Genomic DNA, 18,052 nt, shown 5'->3' on the forward strand with positions numbered 1-18,052 from the left:
GAATTAAAAAGAATTAGTAACATGATTAGTACATGGTTAATAAGGTAAAAGGAAATGCTAATGATGCACCTAATGTTGAAGACAAGATGAATAAATAAATCCAAGGGCTTTAAATAACCAACGTACTATAAGTGACTTTTCATCTTCCATAACTCTTAAGAAACCTTTCACATTCCACAGCTACCATGTAACTCCTCCATCTTGATATGACACCCTTCCAACTCTCTTTCACTAATAACCCCATGCTAACCCAAGTTCAACATAACCTTTAGCAACCACACATGTCCCCTTTAATCCCTAATGACCATGACCACTACCATTATCGAATGCCTATACCATAACCATAGTTGATGCCCATCAAGACCCAGATTCCAACTCTGTGTGTGTGTGTGTGTGCACGTGTGCGTGCACACGTGCATGTAAGAGAATACAACATGCAATGTATACAAGAGGACATTCACAAGAAGTAGGATCTTTCACACAACACAAAATTAAAAACTAAAATTGCACAATAGATATAAATATTATGATTATTGAAGTCATACAATAGATGGCACAGCCCTATAATTATGTGCTCCTCCTGTAAAAGGACACTTCAATGGTAGCTGATTTGGAACTACTAAGACAGAGACTATGTGCTAGTAAAAGATAGGGAGTAAACTCAAAATGATGATTAATAAAGTGTGTAGAGAAGGGATTGGCCAAGTATCTATATAGGCCTGTATATATGCAAGGTAGACCACATGATGATTATTGATGCGACAACCTACAACGTACCATAAAGATGAACTAAAGACTTTGACTATGGAGTTTCTCCACCTTTCACTACCATTTGGGCTCATTGTAGGCCATATCCCATGGTGTAGAGTCAACCTATAAAGGTGAACTAGAGACTTCTATGAATTTTCTCCACCTCCCACACGACCAGCATCATAGGCCACCGTCCATGGTGTAGACCACTATGTTCATAAAACGATGGACTAGAGACTTCTATGCAGTTTCTCCACCTCAAGCTCATGGTAGTCCTTGTTCAGACCCTGGAATGTTGTCAAGTTAGGATGTCCATGTGTGGTCTATTATTGACTGTTATTAAATAATAAAGGTCCATTGTCTAATTAGAAATGTAGCCTAACTGGTAGTGTCCAAATGGTCTAATGTAGCATGTAGCCTAGTTGGCAATGTGTAAAATTTAATCCAAGCCATCTCTTAATCAGATGGCCTCCTAGGCCACCATCTCATATATACAGACATGTGCATGTGTGTGCAAATATATATATGTATACACGTGTGTACAAATATGTATATGTATACATGTGTGTACAAATATATACATATGTATATACACACGTGTGTGTGTTTGTGTGTTTGTGTACGTATACTTACATGTGTGTGTATGTATATATGTGTATAACGTATATACACACACATGACATGTATGTATATATATTTATGTAACATACATATAAAATAATGATAATGGATGGCTGGCGAAGGTCAATGATGGACAATAATTCGTATTGGTCAATGGAATTATTTATTGACCGTATATGCTCAGCTTCCTTGGTCAGTCAAGACAAAGTTGAGAAAGCACAAGACATCACAAGTTATAGCTTCCTTGGTCAGTCAAGACAAAGTTGAGAAAGCACAAGACATCACAAGTTATAGCATCAAGGACCGTACCAGTTACCTTCTACAAAGGTTTATTTTTTTGCTTTTGAGGTTAGTAGCACAAGATGAACGAACATATATTTTTCAAATTGTAAGGGCCCCCAAACTGCTAAGATCTTGATGAAGTAAAGAAACAGGCAGTACATGCAAAAAAAACAGGCAGTACATGCAAAAAAAAACTGCTAAGATCTTGATGAAGTAAAGAAACAGGCAATACATGCAAAAAAAAAATGGAGAAGAAGGAAGAAACATGTCATAAAGACCCAATGAACAACCACAAAGAGTTGTCTCTTTTTTCCTTCGAAGGTTGAGGATATGAGACATCCACACTGCTGTTTGTGAAAAACTAAGACAAAATGACAAACTATTTATTTGCACAATAACACAAACTATCTATTTGCAGAGTGACCACCAAATCTGTATACCACAATCTTTTACACTAGTTTCATCAAGGATTTACACAACATAAGCATGAATATATTATTATTTGTCCAAAGCTATTTCCATGTAACCAGTCATAGAGCAAAAAAGAGCAACACTTTCATGATGCAGCCTAAGTTGAAACTTGACAGATTTCATAGCTGTAATCCATGTAAAGATGTATTACGTTTTCAATCACAAGAAGATGGCATACTGCACATGCCCTGTGATGGAAAAACCTTCCAAAAACATCCATACTGCATAGCCTTCTGTTGGGGTAAAATATCTTAACGATAGCCTTCTGTTGGGGGGGAAAGAGATGTCAGTGTACATCTCCTATAGAAGCCTGTGAACAGTTAGTGGGTCTAAGCCTGTGAGCAGTTATCCTACATACTACAAAATTGGTTCCTCGATTTGTCACTAAATAACTTGAGAAAACCCCCCCAGTCAGCTTCATAGGGTGGAAGGGATGTTGCTTGATATGAAGAGACATAATGCGATTACTCCTGAGGACGTATAAAACACAGACAGAAGAGGGAGAAATAAGGACGCAGCCTCATACGTTTTTCTTAAGATGAACCCCAGCTTTCCAAGAAAAACGCAGACAAACTCCCTGCCTGATGAGCTCATTCACCCCATCCGCACTCTGTTTAGCTATCTCAAGGCCCGCATCAGCCCGCGCCAGTCCTTTCTCTGCAATCGAGTCCATCTTTGCAAGCCCTTTCTCTGCAATCGAGTCCATCTTTGCAAGCCCTTTGTCTGCAATCGAATCTGCAGCACGCGTAATAGCATACGCCAGAACACAGGCTGGGGCAACTTTTAGCAGCACGCGAGCCATCAAGAAGGTTGCGGCCTTCAGTTGTTTCTTGAGCTTGGAGTCTTGCACTTTCTCGTCTCCTTTACCAGCCTGCGGAGAAGCGCATTCCTCCACGGAAATATGGCTCTTCTCTGCTACAGGAGGACTCTGCTCTGCTACAGGAGCATGCTGGGTAGAAAAAGCACCCGAAACTTGTTGATGCACCACCTCACCTCTTCGCCGTTACAGACCTCCATGCGAAACCCTAACGCATGCATCACACAGACAGTGCAAGAAAAGCAACGAAGAACGCAAGCAGCACAGACAAAGAGCGAGCGAGAGCGAGAGCGAAAGCGAAAGCCAGAGCGAGCGCGCTGCTTTTTCCACACAGCCAATCCATTTTAATCATTACAATTATTATTTGCCATGTTTTGAAATTGCCACTGTTATGGATACCATTAACAAAAATTGGGGCAATTCAGCGACCTCCGACTCAGGGACGGCCGAATCATCTGCGTCCTCCTACCATCAAGCCCAACCTAGCATCGACATAAACAGGCTGGAGAAGGAAGTTGACTCAATGGATGCCAAGGATTCGACCCCGACTAAGGATAAAGGCAAAGGGAAAAAAGTAGATGAAGAGACTCATCTCATCTCCTCTACCCCGGCGCCGATGAAATGTCAAAAAGATAACAAGAGGAACAGAGATCAGGTGGCAAAATCCCCGGCAGGTACTCCTCAATTAGAGAGGCGCTCTACCAAAACTGGTAAGAAATGAAAATAGTCTCTCTGAACGTAAAGGGACTCACCGACCCTCTAAAAGCCTTGGCGGTGAAAAGATGGCTGCACAGTATGCATCAAGATGCAGACATAATATGTCTGCAAGAAATTAAAGCCCAAGAGGCGACTCTCATGCAGAGGCTAAAAAGCATTGACTCAAGCCATTTCTGGATTACTACATCTCATCCTACAGGATCTGGGGGCTCAGCCTTGGGCATAGCGGAGAAAATGAAGAAGGACATCTTACAGATCATCTTTGAGCCCTGCAACACCCACTGGCTAGGGGTTAAATTGGGGGGACCCAATCCCATTAATGTCATTGCCATCTACGCTGCAGGCAATGCAGCAAACCGGGCGAACATATGGCAATCCCTGCAGAGAGTGGAAGGTCCATGCGTGCTAATCGGAGACTTTAATATGGTAGAACAGGTGGAGGATAGATTCAAAGGCCTAGGACAAACCATTAAAGGCCAGGAGAAGGAGCAATGGTCGCAGCTGAAGGCCATTCACTCTCTGCTAGATATTGGTGAACAAGGCAAATTTACTTGGCAGAACTATGGAAAAGGCTCACTTACTAGAAAAGCTAGATTAGATAGATGCTATATTTCCTCCGAAGTAGGAAATAGGTTCCTGAGGTGCAAAGTGAATGTGGATAGCTCTACATGTCTGTCGGACCACTACCCACTGGTTGTGCTGCTAGATGACAAGGATAACAAGATTAGAAGTAGCTGGTTCCATACCGACCCAAAGCTATTTGACCTACCCTGCGTGCAGACCCAAATCAAACATATCTGGGAGGAAGCTTTCAAGGGGAACCTCCCCTGCTAGAGCATGGTCAGCAGCTGTCAAGCAAACTCAAAGAATGCTAATAGACACCAGGAAGGAAGTCTCCATCATCAGGAGGAAGAGAAGAGAACACACGTATGACAAGCTGAAAGTGCTGGAAGAGTGTGTAAACCCCTCCCTGAGCCAGAGGGAACAGGTACTGCAACTCAGACACGCCGTCCACAAAGAGGAACTGATTGAAGGAGAGCACCTTAAACTGTTCTTCAGAAGCTGGTGGGTAAATAAAGTGGATAGACCCGTGAAAGAAATGTTCAAGCTGCTTAAGAAGAAGAACGCGCAGGACTTTATCCCCCCCCCTGAGAAAACCGAATGGCTCTATTGCAATATTCGAGCAGGAAAATTTGGAGATAGCCCATCAATACTTTAGCCAAATATTCAGCCCCCCTGGGAGTGTCTCCCCAGCCAAATGGTAGGCTCAACAAGAAATTAAAAGAGTTTGGAAACCATCGGTCCCGTTACATCTGGCTGACAGCCTGGAGGCTGTCCTCTCTACTGATGAACTGAGCAAAGGCATTGACACATTGAAGAATCACAAAAGTCTAGGGCTGGACGGCCTACCAGCTGAATTCTTCAAGATCTTCAAATCAAGCCTTTTAACCCCGCTCAAGCTCATTTGGGATGAAGCCCTGTGTTTCCAAGCTCTGCCCCTAACTATTAATACAGGAGTAGTGAAACTTATTCACAAAAGGGGGGACAAAGAGGAGCTAGGCAACTGGAGACCGATAATAATGCTTAATACAGCTTACAAGGTATTTGCAAAAGCGCTAGCTCTTAGGCTCACCAAACACCTGCATAACTGGGTGAGACAGCAACAGAAGGGTTTCATAAAAGGGCGTTACATCCTTGATGCCATAATCAGCCTATGGGAGGGCATAGAATTTGCAGAGGAATCAGAGCAGGACTACTGCTTCATTAAAATCGACTTTGACAAAGCTTACGATCGTCTAGAATGGGATTACGTCAGGCTGACCCTCCAATGCACTGGCTTCAAAGAGAATTTTATCAGACAGATCCTAACGCTCTTTGGGAATGCCCGGGCAAAAGTGTCAATCAATGGTGAACTCTCAAGGCCCCTTTGTCTCAATAGATCGATCAGACAAGGCTGCCCATTAGCCCCCCTTCTATACGCTATAGCCACAGACGGGCTGTCCTGGCTTGTTGAAGATAGAATCAGACTAAAGAGAATGGAAGGGATACAACTCCCCAACTCCCACAGACAGATGTGCCTACAGCTCTTCGCCGATGATACCAATGCCTTGGTGGCCAATAAGGAGGCTTCTTTAAAAGAGTTTTGGCTCTGCCTGCAACTCTTCAGCACAGCATCAGGATCTCTGATCAATCACCAAAAAACGGGTATCAAGTCCAAGGGGCTCCCCACCCCCGAGTGGATTGTGAAGCAAGGATGTCAACTCATCCAAGACGGGGAGATCTTCAGATTACTAGGTATACCGATGGGGTTCAAGGTCTCAATGCACCAGAGGTGGGAATGGGTAATGTCCAAGCTGTCCGCCAAACTCAACAGATGGGAGAAGACCACCCTATCGTTCGCTGGAAGAATCCTTGCAATCAATCCCTATATTATCCCGGCTACCCTTTTCTTCTTGGCATGCTGGAGACCCCCAGATTAGGCACTCAAGTCTATACAACAGATTTGCAGCACCTTTCTCTGGTCGGGACATCCCATGGGAAAGAAAATCCCCAAAGTTCAATGGTCATACTGCACTCTGGCAAAAGAGAAAGGGGGCCTTGGAATTCATGACATCTCTGAACTAGCTGACAGGCTGGCCAGTAAATGGATCATCAGAGGATTCTTCTCCCCAGAGCAAGATTGGGCGAAGCTTATCACAAGACATCTGCACAGATTCAAACTACTAGGAAAGGCAAAATGGACCAATCTTCCTACGGTGACTATCTTCTTCAGCCCTCATCCGATTAGAGCAGTGGCAGTGCACTAACACTATCCTTATAGAAAGCGTCGAACAGGTTTAAAGGTAAGCTCCGCCCTAACCCCCGTCAACATAGGGATGCAGGTCTCAGACAGAATGACTCTGTCTGGTGGCCCTAGATGGAAATCCCTAGAGTTACTGAAGAAAATCTTCACCAAGCCCTGAAACTGCACAAAAAGGGTATCCGAACTTGGGCGGATTTGTGGGACAAAGGGAAACAGGACTGGGCATCCAAGGAGGAAATCAGGACCCGATTTAAGCTGAATAGAGTGGACATAGGGCTGATTGAGCAGAGAACGGCGGAATGGGATGTGGACATCACTTGGAAGATTGGTATCTTTACCCCTATCCACCCGAAGGCGATCGTGTGGGCGACGGGCAAAAACCTGCTCCCCATCCCTAAAGACATTGTTAGCCCCCCGCTGCATGTCAAGCTTAATGCCAAGTGGGAGGTGCTCCTCGACAGACGCCAATGGACCTTCAAGTTCAAATGTCTGTGGTCCCCTCTAATCCAACCCAAAAAGGCATGCCTCTTGTGGTTAATCTTGCATAGGGGGCTATGGACACAGGAGAGAGCTTGCAAAATAGGGAAAGGATCTGGCCTTTGCCCACGGTGCAAAAGGGAGGGGGAGTCCCTACTACACCTATTTCTCCAATGCAGATTTAATAACCCTATCCTATCAATCCTCAACAAACTCATTGAATGCATCCACCCGAGACCCCTCTCGTGGAAACAACTCCTTTTAGGGGATTCCATTGGATGCTCAACTCCCCTCTGGAACTGTATTAGAGCAGAGTTTTTATGGTTTATTTGGTGTGCCAGGAATGCCGTGTTATTTCAATCATCCCCTCCAGTACTAACAATGTTGCAACATGAACTGTTTCTTCAGATGAAGAATGCAAACTCTGCAAGGAAGAAGGAGCTCCACAAAAGAAGAGACTTCCTCAAGAAAAGCAAACACGCATGCAACAACATGGACATGCTGCACAAGACGGACAGCATCCTCTATGTCAGGTGGGATGAAGAGTTGGAACATGACATCCATGATATCCGCGAGAAGGACAGAATACTCACTGAGCACCGGAGATCACCGATATTTACAATAAGGTGGATGACGATGAGAACGCTGTACACCCCAACAGGCCCCCGAGAGCTTGCAACTATTCTGTATACCCATGTGTGCATGCCCTTGTAATCATGTAACCCCTAGATCAGTATGGTTCTTTTTGAAAGGGCACAGCCCGTATCTGCTATGTAATCGTCAGTCCCTTTTCTTTTTCTAATACAAAATCCCTGCTTTTTTTGAAAAAAAAATAAAATTGGGGCAATTCATTACAAGCATGAGCGGGTACAACAAATAGCTACTTATAGTTGCATCCTCCACCATTATCCTCCTCTTTAGAGAGAGTGAGAGAGTGTGTGTCATTTATTCTACAAATTATGGATGAGGTCTCCATCTAATTTGAATGTATGGACACACACACACACACACTATATATATATATATATATATATATATATATATATATATATATATATATATTTGGGCGCATTTATTTTTCGACTAGAATGCATTCACATTTATAAGAATCTTATAAGATTACTCCAAAAAAATGTGAATGTTTTAGTCCTGTCCAATGGATATATCCATAGTGGATTATCTTCCTCTCTTTTGCTATTCCGATTCATAAAGTCGAGAATAGCCATATTGTGTCTCGAGTAGGGCATCACCCTATTAAAACCCATTAATATGCATTCAATCATGTATTTGAGATACCCCTATTATTTTATTTTACGTTTTTAGAAACAATAGTTCACCCAGCTAAAAAAACATGTATACATCATGTAAGCCTCCCAACTGAAAAAAAACCCACCAACAACATAGATCCCTCTATTATTAATTAGCCCAGCTAAAAAAACATGTATACATCATGTAAGCCTCCCAACTGAAAAAAAACCCACCAACAACATAGATCCCTCTATTATTAATTAGCCCATCATGTAATTATGCATTACCCTTACATGTATACATCATGTAAGTCTCCCGTCCGAAAAAACCCCTTCCATGCACTTATTAATATATAAAGAAAACCCCCCAAGGTTATTATTAACAAAGCATAACTCCAAATGATAATTTAAATTCATAAAGATAATGAATATGGTTGACTTTACTTAACCGTCCCTTTGATCGGTTTTATAATTGTGCTTCCAATTTTAGTGTAACAATTTCCTAACATAACATTCTTGGTTGAACGGTTAGAATTTCAGTTTTCCTCTTCTTTGTAAGCGTGCATTGTTAGGGTCATGGTTGTCAAATCGTTACATAATTTTACTAATCAATGCCATGTTTTACCTATATTTTGAGGCCTTTATCATTAACAAAAATTGGGGTAGTTCAAATTTGTCAATACACACATGAACTACACACCTACATTAGGGGAAGGTTGAGGTCTATGGGGGCCCTTTAAGCTGCCATATTATGTTTTTAAGTACTTTTGCTTAAGGACTCTAAGCATACTTTGACTAGGCCTGACAAGGGGATCTTTATGCAATCATTATTTGAATTTCTATTTTTTCAAATATATATTTGCTTGAGCTAAAATGGGGGTAACTTTTTGGTTTCTCCAAATTCAAAATGGCTGGAAAGCCTTCCCTCCTCTCTTCCCTCCACGTTTAGGTCCCCCCCACTTTCTCTCTCTACATTCTCTCTCTAAGACGCCCTCGTTTCTCTACCACTCTCTTTCTCTTCCCCTTTCTCACATTTGGGTGTGCCATGGCTCTGCATCTCTGATTAGTAAGCTTCCATAACGTCTGCACTTCCAAATGCAGATATCTCACACTCTCTCATCCTCCATGCCTCATCTTTTTATCATTTTCTACTCTCTCTCTCTCTCTCTCTCTCTCTCTCTCTCTCTCATGTCTTTCCCCCATTGAAGTGCAGAAAATCCCTCTGTCAACCTCCATAGCTTCAAAGCTTACCATTTTCCATTCTTGCATTGTTTACCATACATATCCCCTACTTCTGTCTGCAATCTATATCTCTCTCTCTCTCTCTCTCTACTGCATTATGCTGCAAAACCTCAATCTACCATTTTCTATGTCTCTTGCCATCTTCCTTGTCCTTTCTCCTATTACCTAATCAGAAGATCTATGACCTTCTAATATTTTTTACAGCAAAACTTCATTGCACTCTCCTCAGAATACCCTATCCTCACTCTTGCATTGTGTTCTACAAGAAGCTCTTTTCAGCATTGCCTAACCCTAAAGAAAAGGCCACTTGAAGATATATCTAACAGAGCACCAAAGTTCAGGTTACATGTAGATTTGGCTGCTGAGTATGCTACAATTCGCAGCACAAAATCAAGTGGTGTGACCGATGTGCCATTGGGTACTCTTCGATCACAAGGGCGAAAATGTATTGACCTCTGGACGAATGGATTCATATACCCTATTGACCCGCTCACCAATGCTCCACCTCATTTTGTTAATATCACTACATTTCTTAGTTATGTAGGTGATGGAGCTAATGGTCTATTTGGCTATTGTAGGAGGCTTTCTTTTGTTGCAGCTCAGGAATCGCATTCAAGACTGCATTTCCGAGGCTTATGGCTTGAGTTGCAGAAGCAACACAAGAAGGACATTGATAGGCTTGAAGAAGTGGTGAACAACTTGAAAACTCAGAATCAGGAGCTCCAGAAGAACAACTTTTTGCTTAAGCAGGCCTTTGATATTGAACGGGACAAGGTGAATGCAGCCAAACAGGATGCACGAAACAAGCAACGACACCTTGCAAGCCTGAAGAAGCTTCCAGTAGGCTTTCGACAACGGAAAAGAAAGCGTCAGTCCCTAGAAACCTTGGCAATCCTAAGTGGAGCAAGAAAACGACGTGTACGAGCAACAAGGTAACTTCTATTCTTGCCATTGTTTTGTAGGCCTTTCTGTTTTGTGAAACATATTGATGTTATTTTGTATTTATGTTCCATGTAGAGATATTGCTGGGGATATGATGGGATATGAAGGTGGTGCTGAGGAATGTAGAGCAGGCATATTGAAACATGTTGTTAAGTTATCAGACATATATAAGCTGCTAGAAGATCCCACATGCAAAATATCTAAGTAAATCCGAAACAGAATTTCTGGAGAGCTGCAAAATATGGTAAGCCCCATACAGATTATGGATGCATGTGATAGTGTTGGTGTCAGTAGGAAGGGATATGAAGCCATCTACAGGGTGTTTACACTAGGTCATCGTGCTAAAGGTTTTCTTCGACCCATGCTACCAACTCCATACAGTGTAACCATGGCAAGAAAAAGTGCAAACTCATAAATTGCGACCATGTTAGGTGGCTACCGTCATGTGGAGGATGCTCTGCCTGTATGTACTACAAAGGTATTTGAATACAACAAGTACAACAATGTCTTTATTGATTTAAGGACCCTTCAAAGAGCTATGATTTCTTATTATGGTCTAAGCATTGAGGAGTGCCAAGGTCAGGCCGTGTTTGTGTTAAAGCTTGATGAGTGTCAAATTGTAAAAGGACGAAAATTAGAAAGAGTCAGCCTAACACTTATGAACAGGGCTATCAAAGGAAATCTGGAACAGGATGATAATCTTCTTGACTGTAGTGCACAAGCCTCAAATTCCAACAAGGGAAGTCAATCTCAGGGAAAAGATTACTATGGAGTGCAATCAGAAAAGAATATATGGTGGTTGGCAGCATTTGAGCTTCCACAGGAGACGAATGATACATTGCGATGGTACCTTACCCGAACAGGCATCCCAAATGTCATATCATTGCAATCAAAAGGAGAAACTTTGCATGTGGAAGATGTAGGAACATTTACAGTTGAGTGGCACATGGGCAGGTGATTTAAAGACATTGAAGTGTATGCTGGGATGCAAGCTAGGAGCAAATACTTTTTTTCCATGTATTTATTGCTGCCATTCAAAATCAGAGTATATTGATCGCGGCAAAGCTTCAGGCAAGGTTGCAGCCACCAAGACGACCAAATCTCATGCAAAGGGCAAGAAAAATGTACAACCAACTTCAATGAGTGCAACGCAAAACAAAGATCCAAAGAAACCTATGCAGTGGGTTAATGGCATCATGAATTGTAATACCAATTGTCCGCCTAATCGTGATCAAGAAGATATCTCATGGAGCCCTATATTAGAGATTCCACTTTCCCGTGTTCATATTTGCACGCTTCATGCTAGGTTACGCATAATGGACAAATTACTGAAGTTACATATCAATTACGCATGGAATATGGAGCCTGAACATCTTCGCAACGAATGCATCAGTAAGCTGGAAGATGTCCTTTCAAGTGTGGGGCTTCATGGTGGTGCAGTAAAGTTGACTAAGGATACTAAAAAGTCAGGACCGGGTCAGGATAATCCAAACAAAATATGCATGGGTGGGTCCAAAGCAAGACACCTTCTCTCAAATTACGAGGGGTACAATAGTCACACAAAATATGAATTATGGAAGGCCATTTGTGAATGCACCACTTATCGTGGGAATAATGCAGAGCTTGGTCTCAAGCGGGCAAGGCTGTGGGAGTCACTTGACAAAATGATTCAATTGCTAGAAAAGGCTCCACTTGTTGCTGAGGAGATTGCAAACTTGAAGACTGCAATACATACATTTACTCAGCAAATGGTTGATGCATGGGGAGAAACACATATCACCCACTATATGGTATTTACCTTTCTATCTATTTACTGATATTAATTGCCAAATAGTAAAATTCTGATATGATCTTTGTTGCAGCACATTATATTTGCCCACGCACAGTTTTTTCTCGACGAATATGGTCCAATGGCAATTTGGAGCACCCAAGGAATGGAGCGCTCTCATTATCAAGCTAAGGCAGTATACTTTAAGAACACGCGACATGGTGGAGGTGGTAAGGAAAAAAGTAATGCCTTGCATGAGATGTTTAATTGGTTTTATCGCAGTTTGGGAGGTCGACGCCGACAGAAACCAAAAGGGCAGGTGTCATTACTACGAAGGGTTGTAAAAAATGTCAATCTGCAACGAGCAATTGCATGGCGAGCATCAAGTGCCGTGCATGGGATGCGTGAGTGGTTCGCTGCGCGTAGGCGTATGGGTCGAAAATGGGTTCCATATTAGAAAATTGTAGCCTTTTTTTAGTTAGAGCTTTTTTATTAATGTCGAGATTTTTTTTATTAATAAGTTTTTTTTCAAAAACTATATAAACCTGTGAAAGTGAGTTTTAAAATTACATTTTCACGTTCATTCACTCGTGTAAGTCAATGGATGGCTAGAACTAAGCACACTGCACGCAAAACTGAGAGCCCAAACGTACCGTCTGGTGCACACAACTTAATACACGCAGTAGCCGCGGCACAGGCATTTCAACAAGTGCAAAAACGTATCAAAAAGAAGCATACAAGCATGGACAGAGAGGTAGAGACCCGATAGGAAGATGTACAGCCGGATGTGTTCTCAGGACTGGACAATATTGAGGATGTCTCCAAGCAGCCTGGAGACACCTGCTCATTTAGAGCCACGACCTCTCTCAAAGGCTGAGCAGCAGGAGCGTGTGCTGGAAGAGCAACAACGCCAGATTGATGAGGAGGAGCATAGAAGAAGAGAGCAACAGCAAGCCCTATTCCCTCAGCAGCTACAAGAGGAGCTAAGGGTCGCATTTGAGGAAGACCAGGAAGCACTTCTGTGTATTGAGCAAGAGCAGTTTCAACAGGCTGCTGACTTCTATGAAGCAGAGGAAATAAGCCATCGTGAAGAGCAGGATAGGCTCTTAGCACAAACACTACATGAGGAACTTGAGAGGCGTCAGCCCCCGTCTCCACCTAAAAAACAAAGAATAAAGATTCGTGTCAAGAGAAAGAAGGAACGTGCAAACAGGCAGCAAGAGGTGGAGATGGAAGAGGAGGATCGACGACAAGTAGAGGAGCAAAGGGAGAGGGAAAGACTGGAGCAGGAGGAGCAAAGGGAGAGGGAAAGACTGGAGCAGGAGGTGCAAAGGGAGAGGGAAAGACGGGAACAAAGAATTCAAGAAGCACGCAGATTAAGACAAGAACAAGAAAAGAAGAAGGCAGAAGCAAGTAAGAGAAGACTAAATCTAGATCCAGCCGAGCAAGAAAGGCGAAAAAAATTTAGAAATGATAGATAACCATGGGAAGAGAGGTCGCATCCACCACCACCCCCTGTAGCCAACAAGAAGAGAAGATGGAAACCAGGGACCGTGGCTCTGCGAGAAATCAGAAAGTACCAAAAGAGCACAGACCCCATCATGGCGAAGGCCCCCTTTGCAAGAGTTGTAAAAGAAGTCATCGACAAGTACAGTGACAGGGTCACTCGGGTACAGAGTACGGCACTGGAGGCCCTCCAAGAGCCATCAGAAACAATTTTGGTCTCTCTGTTTCAAGATTCGGTGCTGTGCCATGCTCACGCCAAAAGGGTGACCCTAAAGCCTGTTGACATGGCACTTGCACTACGTTTACGTCAGGATAAAGCGCTCCATAAAGAAGGCTTTATAGGATAGGATTAAGCTTTTAGGCGGCGGCCTTTGTGCCTTTTGTAATCTCGACATTGTAATACATTTTTTTGAATCTATAAGATATTGTCAATGACTCGTTAACCAACGTATTCATTTGTTTCAACTGTTATAAAAGCAGACATTTCATTTCTTGTACTGTTATTTGAATGAGAGAAACTGTTGATCATGTATTAAGAGCCTTAGTTAAACAGGAACAAAATTTATATTACTGATAAGGTGATTGTGAAACATTATCTTGTTATACGTGGCATTGTTGTTGGCATTGAACAGAGGATCCTTACATAGTGCAGAAACAAAATTATATTGAATTTATTTTCGGTCCGAAAAAAAGGCTTAAAGCTCAATAAGGCCTTAGAAAAGCTCAGGGACAAAAAAAAAGTTATTTGGGGCTCAAAATCACCTGGTGAAGTCTGGCATTAGATAGAACATTTTTTAAAAAGCAACAGTTTTCTTTTTTTTTATGTTTCTAGGCAGAGTAATCATCAAAATAAAGTGCACACAATGCATTTTTGTGTGAAAAAATGATCAAAAAAAGGGCTGTGCGCTACGGCGCGAATTTAAGCCTGGCCTGCAATTTGAAAGGCTGAAATTCGCGCCGTAGCGCACAGCCCTTTTTTTTAATTTTTTGACAACATCCAGCATCATGTGCACTTTTTTGATGAAAAATATGCTTACAAATATCAAAAAATATAAAAAATTCTGATTTTTTAAAAATTGTTCAGATTTTGTACTGCCAGATTTTAGCTGGATGTTAAGTGACATTCAAAGAACAAATATTTGATCATTATCAATTAAATTTCCTACACATTCACATGCCTGCCAAAAGTTTAGAGGGCACAGTGCTGTCACAACAAATAAACAAGAGAAATGGTTCAGACTTCTTAGAAACATTACAATTAAAAAAGTATACATTTTGTATTGATTTCGTAGAAAGAAAATTACAAGTTCCTGAGAAGATTTCTGAGAGCTTCTTTAGCTTCGTCACTCTGTGTGGTTTTCTCACCTAGGCTATTAGCTATAATAATAGGATTGGTTACACCTTTGGAGATTGAAGTGGCACAGTGGCTTAGCACGTGGCCGCCGGTGTACTTGCCTGCAAATGTGTACATGGCTGCCTCCCTGCTAATAAGTATACATTTGTTTGCATTATTTGCTAGCCCATCTTCGGTGAGAACCCCACTTAGAGCTTTACACTTGATGAGCTCTGCTTGTGCCTCCTCAGAGTACTCTAAATGGATTACTCGAATAAATGATGGAGAGAGGCTATGAAGGTAATGAATCAGGGAGGTGTCTCGTCCATCGGATTGCACACGAACTCCACCTCCACGTGCAGCAAACTTGTCAAAAATATAAGCTTTCTACAAGAGAAAAAAATCAGGTGTTAGTAATAACTCACTTATAAATATGAAGGCACAACTTTGATTTAACCCCACCTCAATGTCATCATCACATTGGTTAATGCGTGGGTTGCATATGTCTATACTGCTTCCACGCTGCTCAACTGATGTATCTACATGCAAGCGCTTATGTGGTTGAAATGCTTCTTGAGGGACACTTTCATACTCTGCTGCTACATTTTCTATAGCAACAAGAGCATTGGAAACAGTTTCCTCAATTGTACGTTCTGTATCATAACCTTGGAATGCTAGCGCTTTGGTAAGATCATGGTCATCAAAATCAATCAGTACACCTGCAGTCTGTTGCTCAAGTGTGTCTTCTTTGCAGAAACCAGACCCAATTGCTAATATGCTTAAGGCCTCATCCTCCCTTAACCCCAAGGATTTACAAATGTCATCAAGGAAAAGAAATTCCTTGTTATCCATGATGATGGGATTCAAAGTGGTTACATCCAACTCAGGGATCTCTTCCACAATTTCATCCCCTTCGAGGTCACGATGAGGCTCTTCATCCTCAGTTGACCCTTGTTGGAGAAGCACCAAGGCCATGGACGCTTCAGCTTCTTCTGAGAAAACCTCTTCCACCTCGCCTTTGGATTCCTTCACAAGAGCTACTTCCTTTTTCACTGCCTTTCCCTTCTTTTTTTCTGTATCCCTGGCTTCTTGCAGAAACAGTGCTAACGTCATATTCCATGAAAGGAAGGTGGTGCCTACATTACCAACCTGCAATTCATAAACGGTGTCATCATCTTCGACCCTATAATTGCTAGATGTAAGCCCTTTCAAAAATCGGTTGAGGAACGACTTGTCACCATGGTACAGATGCCTGATTAAGTCCACTGGAACCCATTTAGTGGTGGATTCAGGCAATTGCACGACATATTGTGCCACTACATCATTCATGTACTGGACCTGCTCTTGAAAAGCCTCTGCATGAAGGTCTATAGTTTTTTGCATATCGATCACCCCCTCAAAAATGGCGATGTTCTCACCTGCACCTGCTGAGAGCCCAATTTTCTCAAGTTTTGCGCGTAGCGAGTTAGAGCTTGAAGCCATGGCGGGATATTGAAGGGAAATAGAAACTGCAAGATCTTAAGAATGAAATGAGCTTTATAGAGCAAAACCTATTCTTATAAAGCATTCCACTATAAAGTTTAATAAATTTATAGAACATACTTAAAAATTTTAAAATTAACAAAATTAAAATCCAATTTGCAGTGAAATACAGAGGACATTGGGACTATGGTGCAATCAATAATTTTGTATTCAAAAGTACACCGCTACAAATTATCGCCCAAAATCACTCAAAATGTTACCTAAGTCTGCAACTTAACAGTCTCTCAAGCTAAGGACCCTAGGGGGCTCCAATGACACACAGAGTGTATGTTTCTCTGACCTTTGATGCATGGGTCGATTAGAAACAACAAACTTGAATTGGTTCCTTACATTAAAGGACATGACAATACGATCTCTCAACTGAGCAAAATTCCAATTATCATTAACTACCACTGTATGCTCCTCTCCTGGGTGAACTTCAATATGAAGTTCTACCTCCTCCCTAGCATAGAGATCAGAGTCCAAAGCCTCCCATTCACCATGCGAGCATTTCCACCTTCTAATAGGGTACACCATAGTTAGATTTTGCTTGCCTATCTGATACCTGCATCTTACCATTGACATTACCGCTGAGCACTTTATTACATCGCCCTTATGTTCTGCCACCTTGGTGGTCCAATCGCCTTTTAGAAATGTATCTAGAGCTTCAAAGGCCCCATCTTTGCTTATCCACATTGTTGGGGTGCGATGGAACTTGCCTGCTTTGAAAATAGCAATAAACACATGTAAAGGCATGAAAAGAGATACACTTATCCTGTGGGATCCATATGTAGCCTTTAGGCTTGACTGAATGTCATGGAAAATCCTGCGCTGAAAGCTCTCCATTGTAGTGGGGTCTGGAATGGGCCATTCCGGGCTATTTAGTGCAGGAGGAGAAATTGGCTCAAGTGCTCCAAACCTTCCCCTCTGTGGCACAACATATGTTGCAGCAATGAAAAATACTCCTCTATTTGCAAGTTCAGAACTTGTTTCCCCAGCATACATAAGCCTACCTAGATCAACATGACATGCTTCGAAGGTCCCTGTAAAACATTCTAGAGGCTGCCATTCCACACATGTTGAAGGGAAAACATCTGCATACAATAGAATACATTGGAGTTCTTGATATTCACATAGTCTTCATGCAAGCATTTCTCCAAAGCAAAGAAACATTAAACAAGGACGACTGAAACTTACAGTTAGTTGGGAACCGTGGTGAGTTCTCATCTTCAAGATGTATTTGGCTTGAGGTGTAAACATGTTGCACCTTTGCAAGCCGCTTTCCATCCTTGTTGCAAACTTTGAATTCTAAGATCCTTCCTTTCCAGTGATGGCTTGTGGAAGCCATGTGCCTTCGAGGAACCTTGTGTGCACCCCTCAAACTGGGCTGCATTGTTATCCACATGAACCGCTTAAAAACGGTAGGAATCCAATAACCTTCATCATCCTGTACTGTGGAAATAGCCATGGACTCGATAGTGGATGATGGCCTGCGTACACACTGAAGAGCCATAGATGGCCCAAATGAAAAGAAAGTGAATGTTAAGAATATGGC

General features: G+C 42.1%; 1 protein-coding gene across 1 annotated transcript; it reads right to left on the minus strand.

The window, feature by feature from the left end:
- Nucleotides 1-2,333: 2,333 nt before the first annotated feature.
- On the minus strand, nt 2,334-3,284 carry LOC147623468 (uncharacterized). The gene is made up of 3 exons (XM_086821778.1): nt 3,168-3,284; nt 2,651-3,073; nt 2,334-2,594 (listed from the first exon to the last, which is right to left on the minus strand). Exons 1-3 carry the CDS (start codon nt 3,282-3,284, stop codon nt 2,589-2,591), a joined length of 546 nt encoding a protein of 181 aa, XP_086677904.1. The 3' UTR covers nt 2,334-2,588.
- Between the last annotated feature and the right edge of the window lie 14,768 nt (nt 3,285-18,052).

The sequence above is a fragment of the Cibotium barometz genome, chromosome 27 (genome assembly GCF_041138505.1).
Source record: "Cibotium barometz isolate CiBa-2024 chromosome 27, ASM4113850v1, whole genome shotgun sequence".
Taxonomy (NCBI): Eukaryota; Viridiplantae; Streptophyta; class Polypodiopsida; order Cyatheales; family Cibotiaceae; genus Cibotium; species Cibotium barometz.